General features: G+C 35.6%; 1 protein-coding gene across 9 annotated transcripts in view; it reads left to right on the top strand.

The window, feature by feature from the left end:
• UBR3 (ubiquitin protein ligase E3 component n-recognin 3) overlaps window positions 1–13,594 on the top strand; it is a 222,767-nt gene that overhangs the window by 165,950 nt on the left and 43,223 nt on the right. For 8 of the 9 annotated variants that reach the window (XM_036253642.1, XM_036253634.1, XM_036253638.1 and 5 more), the window contains exons 31-32: window positions 3,544–3,649; window positions 11,729–11,832. In XM_036253642.1, the coding sequence (XP_036109535.1) occupies window positions 3,544–3,649; window positions 11,729–11,832 (210 nt within the window). The remainder of the gene's footprint in view (window positions 1–3,543; window positions 3,650–11,728; window positions 11,833–13,594) is intronic. The other variant, XM_036253641.1, reaches the window with a different exon arrangement.

Here is a 13,594-nt window from a genome sequence, read left to right as displayed (position 1 = left end):
GTAATGATATATTTGTGTTGTGATTAAGCACACGACAATACCTTAGATTTTTCACAATTGTAAAGAAATAATTTGATTAAGTATTTCTGAAAAATATAATTCTTTGTCTCGGCTGAGTTGTTAGAGCAACCAGCATGGGGAAGAAGGTGGGAGCAAGTAGGTCAAGCACTGCTTTAGTAGAGTTGAGAGGTCAGTCTCTTTAGGGGCTGTGAAATTAGGGCTGATTAATTGGCCTACTTCTTAGTTACTGAGCCAGTGTGATGTTATGACAGAAAAGGAAGAGTATAAATTCATTGATGAATTTTATGCATATATATTATTATTTTTATAGCATTGTTGATATATTCATATAATATTCAGCATACTTTAAAATTCCATTATATGCCAAACACTGTATTAACCTAGGAAGTACATGGAGGAAAAGACACAGTTGTCTTCTTCAGGGAGAACTCACCATCTAATAAGAGAGGAATACAAGTAAAAAATAATTACAGGGCTATATAAAAGTGCTAAAATAGTTAACTCAAAGTATAGGGAATGCATAAAAGCAAGGGGTGATCACAGCTATCTCAGGTATGATATTAGAAAAAAACTTTACAGAACACTTGAGCTGGTGATGAATCAATTTGCTTTGAAGACAAGAAGGTACTATTCTAGGCTGAAAGAACAGTTTGCAAAAACAGAGTGAGACAACATGACACGTTAGGGAATTACTTGGAAAGGGAAAGGGAGGAAAGCAGGTTAAGAAATAAGCCTGAGAAAGAAGATAGGGGTTAGCTCATGAAGGGCTTTCTATGCCTGTTCCTTCAGTAGTTCATCAATCAATGATGAGATAATGTAAGTAGATTTATTGTTTATAGGTATTGGAAGGGTGTGACACAACAGATATAAAGCTGAATGAGCACTCTTTTGAGTAATCCACTTGAGAAAGGATGTAGTGGTGGGGTAGAACAGAAAAGGATGGATCATAGGAGGTAATATTAATAGGACTGGTAATCAATTGGCTAAGGAGGGCGAGGACATAGGAGATGACTCAAGTTTTTCCTTAGATGTTTGTATAGGCAATGATGTCATTCAATTAAATATGGATTATAAGAGGAAATGAACATTGGAGCTGGGTTGGGTTATATATCAGCTTAATTTTGGATATATTGATTTTGTGGTGCCTGTCGAACACCTGAAGTGCCAGGGAAATTTGTGAGTGGTGAACTTATAGGTAGAAGTGAAGTAGTAGTGTGTGCAGAATGAGAGGGAAAGAAGACTAAGAAGGGATCCCTTTTTCTTTCTTAGGGAGTGTGCCACCTGTTAGGGTTCAGTAGAGGAAGAAGAATATGTACATGTAACTGAGAAGGAACTAGGGGGAACCAAGGAAGAGTGGTACTGAAAGTTCAGGGAAGGAGAGAAAATGAAAAAATAAAAAATAAATGGAACTGCCTTATGACACAGTGATTCCTCTTCTGGGAATTTATATGAAGAAACCTGAAACACTTAATTCGAAAGAATGTATGCATCTCTATGTTTATTGCAGCTTTATCTACAATAGCTAAGATCTGGAAACAGCCCAGGTGTCCATCAGCAGATGAGTGGATAAAAATGCTCTGGTACATTTACACAATGGAGTACTATGCAGCTATAAGAAAGAAAGATCTCTTACCCTTTGAGACGACATGGAGGGACCTGGAGAGTATTATACTGAGCAAAATAAGCCAGTCAGAGAAAGACAAGTACCATGTGATTTCACTCATATGTGGAATTTAATGAACAAACTGAACTAGTGAGCAAAGTAGGGACAGACTCATAGAGAGCAGGCAGACAGCTCGGGAGGGGAAAGGAGGGTTGGAGGGGCGAGGGATTGAGCAAAAAAAGAGAACTCATAGACATGGAAAACAGTGTGGTGATTGCAGGGGTGTAGGGGAATGGGTGAAGGTAGTAGAGGGCATAGAGGGGGTGAAAGGTAATGGAAAAAATTAAATTAAAAATATATATGTTGTTATTTTTGTAGAATGTTCATTTTATGTGGAGGCCTGATGTTTCTAAAAATAGTCATAATCTCTAATTTTAGTTGTAATGTATCAATTTATAAAGATTAAGTTTATTATTTGGAATTTATTCTCAGAAACCATATGTGTATACACATGTATGTAAGCACACCTATCTATATACTACAGATGTATGTTATTACTGTAACTACTATTATAGTATAACAGCCCAGAAAGGTGGTAGGATTCCCTTTTTACAGGTAATAAAACCAAGGTAATTTGTCGAATAACATGTGGCCCGTACAGAGCTTAGATTCAAATCCAGGACTTCCTGGCTTCTGCTAGACAGTGGTGTCTCCTGTACATATGTTGAAATCACATAACACACCTATAAGTTAATTTAATTAAATTTAATAAGTTTCTCATTCCCAGCTTTTTTTTTTTTTTTTTAACAATTTAATTATTTCATCACCATTTATCCCTTCTATACTCTCTTCCACCTCCACCCACACCCTTTCCCTCCGCAATCACCATACTGTTGTCTATGTCAGTGAATCCCAAACTCTTTTATAAATGTAGGTCTAACTTTAGAACTTTAAAGTGTGTCATCCCAGAAAAGAAGTTATCTATTCTTTCTGCTATTTTTATTCAGAATTTTTCCCCCTGGATTAGGACTCACCTAGCCATGTGGCTCAGTTGGTTGAGTATCGTCCTGCACATCAAAAAAGTTGCAGTTTCAATTCCTGGTCAGGGCACCTACCTGGGTTTCAGGGTTGCATGTTTGATCTGCAGTCAGGGCTTATACAGGAGGCAACTGATCCATGTTTCTCTTTCACATTGATGTTTTTCTCTCTCTTAAAAAAAAAATCAATGGAAATGTCTTCTGGTAAGGATTTTTAAAAATAAATCACTGAATTAGCCATGATTTTTAAAATTTTTTTAATCTCAGGAGGATATGTTTTTGGTTGCCTCCAGTATGTGGCTTGACTGGGATTGAACCTGCCATTGGGACATGTGCCCTGATCAGGATTCAAACCTGAGACCCCTCAGTGCATGGGACAAAGCTCCAAACAACTGAGCCACATGTTGAATCAAAAGATGATAAAGTCAAAATTCAACCTAAAGAAGATTTAGGGGAAAATATTAGGTAAAGAAAAAACTTCACCTAACTGATTAGTATGGTTGTTATTGTCAGTACTACTCAGGGTAGGGTATTGAAGATAATAGTAAATTTTGGTTAGGAGGAGACTACAACAGTGAGAAATACAGGTTGTAAAGTTGTAGCGTAAAGCCAAGGAAAAGTTAGGTCTGTGACAGATGAGGAAACAGAACCATTCCTGTTAAGACTGAGTATAAGGACAGTCTAGATTCTAGTTGAAATTATTTAGATATATTTCAGAGTTTAACTTAAAAGAGAGTATGAAGTAGTTGGTACTTAAACTTGGTGAATTATAATTATAAGGATAGGAAACCTTCCCTTACGAATTAGTTATAAATTTTGTCTGAGTTTTGTTCTGGAAGAATTTTGTAAGCTTTCTAATTATGCTTTCTTTAATTTATTTAGATCAACTGTTCCATGTATTAGCATTGCACATGCGACTTTATAGCATTGATTCTGAGTATAATCCCTGGAGAAAACTTACACAGTTAGTAGAAGACATGAATTCGCAGTAAGTATTATTGAAAGATTAAAGACAATTAAAACTGGTTTTAAAAAATGGTTAAGTATAAAAATAGGATTGGAATTCTTTATGAATATGTGAATTTTCCTTATGAAACACAGAACTATATAATAATTAAAAACAGTTTACAATTCTATTTTATGTAAAAATTGCATAAAAATTCCTATTCATTGAGAAAAATTGAAAAAGAATCCTATAGGTTTTTATGCAGATAAAACATTCAGATGGAGGCATATAATGGCTGGTTGGTCCACTTTTAAAAAAAAAAATGTTTTTATTGATTTTAGAGAGAGACGGGGGAGAGAGAGAGAGAGAGAGAGAGAGAGAGAGAGAGAGAGAGAGAGAGAGAGAGAGACCACTGCCTCTTACACTCACCCCAACCTCAAACTCAAAACCTGGGCATGTGCCCTGACAGGGAATTGAACCCATGACCTTTTGGTGCACAGGCTGATGCTCAACCAACTGAGCCACACCAACCAGGGTTGGTTGGTCCTGTTTTTATGTCAGAATCGATCAGTGCATTCAGGTAGCCTAAAGATTATCTAAAATATTTAGGAGTTAGAAACAATTATGTGCTTTAAAATTATGTAATTGAAACTTCTGTTGTAAAGTCCCCGATTAGCTTTTCAACTAATGATTTTTGCAATCTCTGCTTATTTTTGCCTAAATCTAATAGTTCATTAGATGCCAAAAACTAGTGACTTAAAAAAAACTTTCTTCTGATGTAGTAGGTACTGCATTTATAGTATTGATGGCACTGAGGAGCAGTGGGGAAAGAATAGTCTTTATAGTGAATAAGCTGGTTAATTGGCTATTTATATGAGAAACAATATTAACCCCTACCTCATGTAGAAACCTATTCAGATTTTGCCAGTTGTTTCAGTAATATCCTGGGCAATGCAAAGAAAATTCAAGATTACGCTTGTGTTTAGTGGTCATGTCTCTTTAATCTAAAATTGTTCCTGACTTTTTCTTTGTATTTTATGACACTGACCATTTTTTTTAAGAGCTCAGGCCAATTATTTTGTAGAATTCCTCAATTGATTTTTGACCAGTATTTCCTCGTGGTTAGATTCAGGCTATAAACTTTTGGCAGAAATACCACAGAAGTAATGTGTTCTTTTTATTGCGTTATGCCAGGAGGCACGTGCTGTTGATTTATCTTATTGATGATAATAACTCTCATCATTTGGCTAATGTGGTACCTGCCACGTTTTTTCACTGTAAAGTTATTATTTTAATACTTGCAGTTAGTGTTTATTTTGTGGGGAGATACTTGAGGTTATGAATATATCCTGCTACTTCTTAAAAACAAAAATAATAAAATTGTGTGTGTGTGTTTTGTGTTTATAGACAAAATGAGCAAGCTGTAAATAAGTATTTGCATGTTATGGCTAAGAAAAATCACTTTTTGTTCGTATTAGCTAGTAATTTCTTTCTTAGCTACACTTGCATACTCAAAGACAAGGATGATTTGCAAATAAAATATTAGAATACCTAACTTTCTGGGTCTAAAGGTTTCTTAAGTGTAGAATTGTTGAATTAAAAGTTTAAAGAACAGACATAGGTGCTGTGCTTTTCATACTGATTGCTGGGTTGTGTTCTTTTTAAACCCTAAGATTTAATATCCATTAGAATAGTAGTAAATGCTGTGAACACTTACCTAGTGCTTACTTCATGCTATGCATTTTTGTGTTTTGCATATATAATCTCATTTAATCATCACTGTAACTCTATACACTAGGTACCATTGTTATAGCAATTTTTACATATGAGGAACCTAAGGTTTAGAAAAGTTAATTAATATATTCTTAGGAGATACACAGCTTTTAAAGGAGTAGAGATGGTAGTTGAATCTAAATTTTTCTAGTTTCAAAGCCTAAGTTCTTGACTATTACTCTGTGCTTCCTTTCCTGGTACTAAGAGATCTAAGGAATTTCCAGAAAATCTGATTGACCCCCCCCCCCATATTTGTTCTCTTTTTTGTGGTTTGTTAGTTCACGAACTTGTAATACTACAGCTGATTATAATGTCATCGATTTCATATCTATATATTAGATTTTTAAAAATGGAAGTATTTTTTCCTGTTTTCTGTTTTCTCACTTTTAATACTTTTTCAACATAAAATTTTATGTCTAATGATATAGGTTTCTCATATATACTTTTTTCTATAATCCTCATGAAAATTATTTTATTACTTCCTTTTAATTTTATTGTATTGATAATCATTTGATTAAAAAAAAAAACTGATGGGGAAATTAGGCCTATTAACCCACCCATTTTCCTCTTATCATTTAATAGTAGTGTACTCCCCAGGCTGGTTTGGTTCAGCAGTTCAAGTGTTGGCCCGTGGACCAAAGAGTCACCAGTTCAATTCTGGTCAAGGACACATATCTTGGTTGCAGTTTGTCCCCGGCCCTGGTAGGGTTGTGCAGGAGGCAGCCAGTTGATGTGTTCCTCTCACATCGATGTTTCTCTTTCCTTCTCTCTCTTTCTCCCTCTCCCTCTCACCTACTCTATCCAAACGTAAATGGAAAAACTAAAAAAGAGGTGCTATTTACTAGAGCCTCCTGTGTCAGGGAGTACACTGAGTGCCTGACATCTGGTATGTAATTAAATCCTCACTGGTCAGTGCTATTAACCCCATTAAAAAATAGTTGTGGCCCTGGCCTGTTTGGCTCAGCAGTTAGAGCATCGACCTGCGGTCCAGAGAGACCCGATTCGATTCCCACTAAGGGCATATACCTCGGTTGCAGTTTGTCTCTGGCCCTGATTGGGTCGTGCAGGTGGCAACCACTTGATGTGTCCCTTTCACATCGATGTTTTTCTCTCTCTCCTCCTCTGTCTTCCTCCCACTCTGTCTGAACAAAAAATGAAAAAATGTCCTCGGATGAGGATAAAAATAAAAAAAATAGTTGTGTACAGTTTTTATAACCTAAAATTTTAAGATTATCTAACATATTTAGGAGTTAAAAACAATTATGTACTTTAAAATATTAAACATTTAAATGATAGATATCACAATGATATTCTTAAACCCCACAGTCAAAATTTGTGGTTCTCTTTCTACATTTTGAGTATGTGCCTCCTATGTGCCAGGGAAGATCCATTTCTGTGTCCTTAGAATGATTGTTTTTAGTAGCCAACAAGCTCCAGATTATTGTTTTTACAATTTTTTTCCTGATTATAAAAATTATATTTATTGTACTATGTTTACAACATACAAAAATGTTGAGGATAAAAATGAAATAATCTTGAATCTTTTAACCTATGTGTTATATATATAGTTTATTACAGCTTAATGAACTCATCAACCATAAAAATGAGAGCAAATATAGCGAAATACAGAAGAGAATATTTTCTGAGAAATCCTCTAACACTGTTAACAGTTTGAGATATTTTTCAGTCTTTTTTTAAATGTATATATATTAAAAAAAATTGAAATACAATTTGTTTTTCAATGGATCCAATACTTTATTTTTAAATTTATCTTTATTGTTGAAAGTATTACAGATGTCCTCTTCTACCCCTCCATTGACACCCTCCTCCCTGTTCCCACCCCTCTTCTGCTTTCCCCAAACTGCTGTCTGTGTCCATTGGTTGTGCATGTATGTTCTTTGGTTTATCTCTTCCCACCCCCCATCCCTTTGAGGTTTGTCAGTCTGCTTCCTACTTTCATGACTCTGGATCTATTTTGATCGACAGCTTATTTTTTTCATGATACTCCATAAATAAGTGAGATCATGTGGTACTTGTCTTTCTCTGACTGGCTTATTTTGCTCAGCATAATATTCTCCAGGCCCCTTCATTTCATCTCAAAGGCTAAGATATCTCTTTCTTACAGTCATCATATAATATTTCACAGCTGTAAATGTACCACAGCTTTTTTATCTACTCATCTACTGATGGGCGCTTGGCTGTTTCCAGATCTTAGCTATTACAAATAGTGCTGCTGTGAACATAGGGGTGTATATATTCTTTCTGATTGATGTTTCAGGTTTCTTAGGATATATTCCTAGAAGTGAAATCACCAGGTGAAATGGAAATTCCATTCTTAATTTTTGAGGAAGCACCATATTATTTTCCATAGTGGCTGTACCAGTTTCATCCTCACTAGCAGTGTACTAGAGTATCCTTTTCATCATATTCCTCGCCAGCACTTGTTTGATGATTTGTTGATGGCAGCCATTCTGGCAGGTGTGAGGTGATAGTCTCATTGTCATTTTAATTTGCATCTTTCTGATGATTAGTAATGCTGAGCATTTTTTCATATGTCTCTTGGCCATTTGTATGTCTTGTTTAGAGAAGTGTCTATTCAGGTCTTCTGCCCATTTTTTAATTGGATTGTTTCTCTTCCTTTTGTTGAGTTGTATGAGTACTCTATATATTTTGGATATTAACCCCTTACCTGATGTATCATTGGCAAATATGTTCTTCCAGAGAGTGGGTTCCCTTTTCATTTTGATGCTAGTTTCTTTTCCTGTGCAGAAGCTTTTTAGTTTGATGTAGTCCTATTTATTAATTTTTTTCTTTGTTTCTCTTGCCCTAGGCAATGCGTCAGTGAAAATTCTGTTATGTATGATGTCTGAGATTTTTCTGCCTACATTTTCTTCTAGGATTTTTATGGTTTCATGCCTTACATTTAAGTATTTTATTCATTTTGAGTTTATTCTTGTGTATGGTGTAAGTTGGTTGTGTAGTTTCATATTTTTTTTTTTTGCATGTAGCTGTCCAATTTTCCCAACACCATTTATCAAAGAGGCTGTCTTTACTCCATTGTATGCTCTTGCCTCCTTTGTCAAATGTTACTTGTGCATATTGTCTTGGGTCAATTTCTGTGTTCTGTGTTCGGTTCCATTGATCTACATGCCTGTTCTTGTGCCAGTACGAGGCTGTTTCTCTTCTTTATTGATTTCAGAGAGAGGAAGGGAGAGGGAGAGAGAGATAAATACATTAATGAGAGAGAACACTGATTGGCTGCCTTCTGCATGCCCCCCACTGGGGATTTGGCCCACCACCAGGGCATGTGCCCTAACCGGGAATCAAACTGGCAGCCTCTTGGTGCATGTTTCAGTGCTCAACCACTGAGCCACACCGACCAGGCAGTACCAGACTTTTGATTATGATGGCTTTGGAGTATAACTTGATATCTGGTATTGTGATCTCTCTCACTTTGTTCTTTTTCAAGATTGCTGTGGCTATTCAGGGTCTTTTTGGTTCCGTATAAGCTTTTGGAGTATTTGTTCTGGGTCTGTGAAGTATGCTATTGGTACTTTAATAGGGATTGCATTGAATCTATAGGTTGCCTTGAGTAGTATGGATATTTAATGATGTTGATTCTTCCAGTCTGTAAACATGGTATATATTTTCACTTTTTAATATCTTCCTCTGTTTCATTCTTAAGTGTTCTGTAGTTTTCTAAGAGCATGTCTTTAACCTCTTTGGTTAAGTTTATTCCTAGGTATCTTTTTTTTTTTTTTCCCAATGGTAAATAGGATTTTTTTTTTTTTTTTTTAGTTTCTCTTTCTGAGTGTTTATTATTGGTGTATAAGAATGCCATTGACTTTTGAATGTTAATTTTGTTTCCTGCTACTTTGCCAAATTCATTTATTAAATCTAGTAGATTTTTGATGGAGTCTCTAGGGTTTTCTGTGTACAATATTATGTCATCTGCGAATAATGACAGTTTCACTTCCTCCTTTCCAATTTGGATGCCTTCTATTTTTTCTTCTTGTCTAATTGCTGTGGCTAAGCCTTTCAGTACTATATTAAATAAGAGTAGCAAAAATGGGCATCCCTGTCTTGTTCTTAAGGGAAATGTTTTTAGTTTTTGCCCATTGAGTATGATGTTGACTGTAGGTTTTTCATATATGACCTTTATTATATTGAGATATGATCCCTCTATTCCCACTTTGCTGAATGTTTTTATCAGAAATAGGTGCTGGATTTTGTCAAATGCTTTTTCAGCATCTATTGATATGATCATATAATTTTTATCTTTCATTTTGTTTGAATACTATTTGGTTCATGCTGTGTCAGTTAAGAGAGTCATGGCTAAAGATACAGATAGACTTGGGAGTCATCAGTGCATACCTGGTGATTGAAGTCATTGGTTAAGAAGTCTTTCAAAGAGTCCTTTGTATGAACAGAGAACAAGATTTGGAGCCTTGGGGAATAGCACTATGTATCTAGGTTGGTCAGAGGAAGAAAAACCTGTTAAGAAGACTAAATTGGAGTAGTCAGAGAGGTAGAAAGGAACCTGGGGGAGTGTTTCACAAAAGCCAAGAGAGTTTTCCAGGCTAGAGTGTTCAACTGTATCTAAAGTTGAGGGTCAGTAAGATAAGAATTGAAGAATGTCCACTAAATTTTGTAATTAGGAAATAATTGTTGACTATGTGAAAAACCATTTCTGTGGTTATTTGAGTAACAGATAAGAAAATGGTGGCCCTCAGATTAAAAAAAAAAGAACTTTGGACTTCTGAAGAAAAGGCACTAGAGAGACTTGACACAGACAAGAAGTAGTAGGTTTCATAGCATTATCAGAGGATCAGCTTCAGAGAGGAAGACAAGTATATTAAAGAGGGGTATTTGTAGAGAATAGAGACATATAAAGAGCTGTCTTCCTCTGGCAGTTGTTAAGCTTCACAGGGATTGGTTTACTCACCTATGTGTCCAGTGCCTGGCATATAGTAAGTAATCGGTAAATCTTTGTTGAATGATGGAGCGTAATAAAAGAGTGAACATTTTTTTGTTCATCCCGTCTAGTGTGAAGCATAGCTTCAGAATTTAGCCAGGTCTAGAAGCTTAAGATTTACTTTTGTTCTCTGACATTAAAAAATTAAACCTACAATAAAGAGAATTTAACCTTTGCCCTGGCCGGTTTGGCTCAGCGGTTAGAGCATCGGCCCGTGGACCAAAGAGTCCTGGGTTTGGTTCCTACTAAGGGCAGGGACCTCAGTTGCAGTTTGTCCCCAGCCCTGGTTGGGGTCGTGTGGGCGGCAACCACTCAGTGTATCTCTCTCACATCGATGTTTCTCTCTCTTTTTTCCTCCCTTCCTCCCGCTTTATCTGAAGATAAATACAAAAACGTCCTCGGGTGAGGAGTAAAAAAAAATTTTTAACCTTTCAAAGGAGTTTTAAAAAATCTTTTAGAATAAAATCTACTTTATAATATATTCCATGCTTTTTATAGTACTACACATTCCTAAGGTTTATTGCTTTGTCTTTTATAGTGTATTTTAAGTTCTGCTTCAGTTATTATCTTCTGAAATTTGGAAAAAGTTAGAGTTTATTTGAAAATTATCTTAGTCATAAAGTTGAAGCAACTTTTTAACAAGTGATATTAACCATGCTTTTCTTTCTTTTTTTTTTTTTTTTAACCGTGCCTTTTTAATATATCTTGTGCATTATATCTGCTCTTTTTCTATAATGTGAACATTTATACGTTAGTGCTGTTTGTGACAGCAAGTGTCCTAAGTGTCACCCCATTTGTAGTGAAACTAATTCCTTTAAGTTCCATTTAATGCTTTATTTGATTTCTGTAATGTACGGTCAGAAAGACCCATATTTAAGTTAATGTATGTCAATTGTTTACTTTAGTAAGACCTAATAAAAGTCTATGTAATTTTTTTATATAAGGCAAAATCAAGGAAATATGAGTCTAAAAGATTATATTTTTAGCTCTGGTTGGTGTGGCTCAGTTGGTGGGAACATTTTCCAGTACACTGAAAGGTTTTGGGTTCAGTTCCCAGTCAGGGCACATACCAAGGTTGTAGATTCGAGGTCCACAGTTGGGGTATATATGAGAGGCAGACATTCGATGTTTCTCCCTCTCCCTCGTTCTTCTCCCTAAAGTCAATATAAACAAGTCTTCAGGTGAAGATTTTAAAAAGTAAAAAAGATTATATTTTTAGGCAAAAAATGTGGCCTCTAGCTTTTTCTTTTGAGATTTCCTTGTTGTTTATGAAAGTTTGATTTTTATTCCATAGATGTATATGTGAAATATAAAATGAATTAGAAATAAAAGATATACAATACTGTCTAAAGTGATTATGCATATTCTTTTAGGCTGGGAAATGAAGAACAACAGGCTGAGGTTCCAATTCTTTATCGTGATGTTACATCCCTTTTGCTCATCCAGATTTTAATGATGCCACAACCCTTACACAAAGGTATGTATTTATAATTCAGACTCTAAGATTACATAGTATATATAATGAATCTTCTACAAATTATAGAGAAAAATGTAGTATTCAGTCTGATGGAATTGATTAGAGATAACAGTTTTTTTTTTCTATTATCAGTTAATAGTAATAAATATAAAGAAAATGACAATGAAATAAAATAGTTTTTTTCCCTTATGAGTCTATTCTTTTTAGCTTTTTAGTTCATAATGAGGTAAAAGACATGGAAAATCACTCTGAAAACATGTTTAAAAAATTAAAGTGATAATACAAAAATGTGAGAAATAGAGCAAACTGTCAGCCTTAATATGTCTCCACCCTATCTACATGCAAACACATTTTGATATAGTAGTATACAGTTTTTCAGTGTGGTGTCTCATCATTTTTAATTAGTGTTAATGTCATAACATTATGATATTAAGAGCATTAACATTATACTAGCAACATTTTTTTTTTTTTTTTGTCCTCACCCGAGGATATTTTTCCATTTTTTGTACAGATAGAGTGGGAGGGAGAGAGAGGAAGGGAGAGAGAGAGAGAGAAACATCGACGTGAAGGGACACATCGAGTGGCTGCCACCCGCACGACCAACCAGGGCCGGGGACAAACTGCAACCGAAGTACGCGCCCTTAGCGGGAACCGAACCCGGGTCTCTCCGGACCGCAGGCCGACGCTCTAACCTCTGAGCCAAACTGGCCAGGGCTATACTAGCAACATTTTAATTATTGCTCCTTAGTCTACAGTTTTCAATTGAAGGCATTAAAAATATTCTGTCAAATAATTAACTACTTTCCTTTGGTGGGAAACCAGTTTCTGACTATTTTTTTCTTTCAATCTTCTAGTATTTTATTGCAAATTTAAAATATATATATATTTTTTCATTGATATTTTTAGAGAGAGAGGAGAAGGGAGAGAGAAATAGAAACATTGATGCTAGAGAGAAACATAAATCGGTTGATGCCTGCACATCCTCTACCAGGGATCGAGCCCACAACCTGGGCATGTGCCCTGACTAAGGATTGAACTGGGTCCTCTCAGTCCATGGGATGATGCACAATCCACTGAGCCACACTGGCCAGGCTAGTTTTTTATATCTATATATTTATAAAGAATATTGGAGTATAGTTTCTTCTTTTTATTTTTAAATTAAGAAATGTTCTAATGTTGATATTATTGCAGGAGTCCTCCTTCTTCTCACCCTTTGCCCACTTCCACCCTCCCATGCTTCCTCCTTCCTTGGACTTTACAAAATTATTGTCCATGTTCATGGGGTATGCATATATGTTCTTTAACTATTTCCTTTACCTTCTTTATCCAGTCACCCTGCCACTACCCGCTTCCCACACACACACCTTGGGCACCGGCCAGTCTGTTCCATGTATTCATGCTCTAGTTCCATTTTGTTCGTCAGTTTATTTTGTTCATTAGATTCCACATATTACTGAGAGTATATTGTATTTGTCTTCCTCTGACTGGCTTATTTTACTTTTGTGCTATTATAAGTTACACTAGAAAGAACATCTGTGGTACCTAGAACAAATATTCCAAAAATTTATATGGATCCACAAAAGACCCTGAATAGCCTGAGCTGTCTTGAGAAAGAACAAAGTTGGAGGTATCACACTACCTGATGTCAAACCATACTCCAAGGCCATTTTAATCAAACAGACTGGTACTAGCATAAGAACAGGCATCAGTGGAACAGAACAAAGAGCCCAGAAATAAACTCACACCTTTATGGTCAATGAAT

Source organism: Molossus molossus, unplaced genomic scaffold (genome assembly GCF_014108415.1).
Source record: "Molossus molossus isolate mMolMol1 unplaced genomic scaffold, mMolMol1.p scaffold_m16_p_11, whole genome shotgun sequence".
Lineage (NCBI taxonomy): Eukaryota > Metazoa > Chordata > Mammalia > Chiroptera > Molossidae > Molossus > Molossus molossus.
This window is presented reverse-complemented; position numbering and strand designations above follow the sequence as displayed.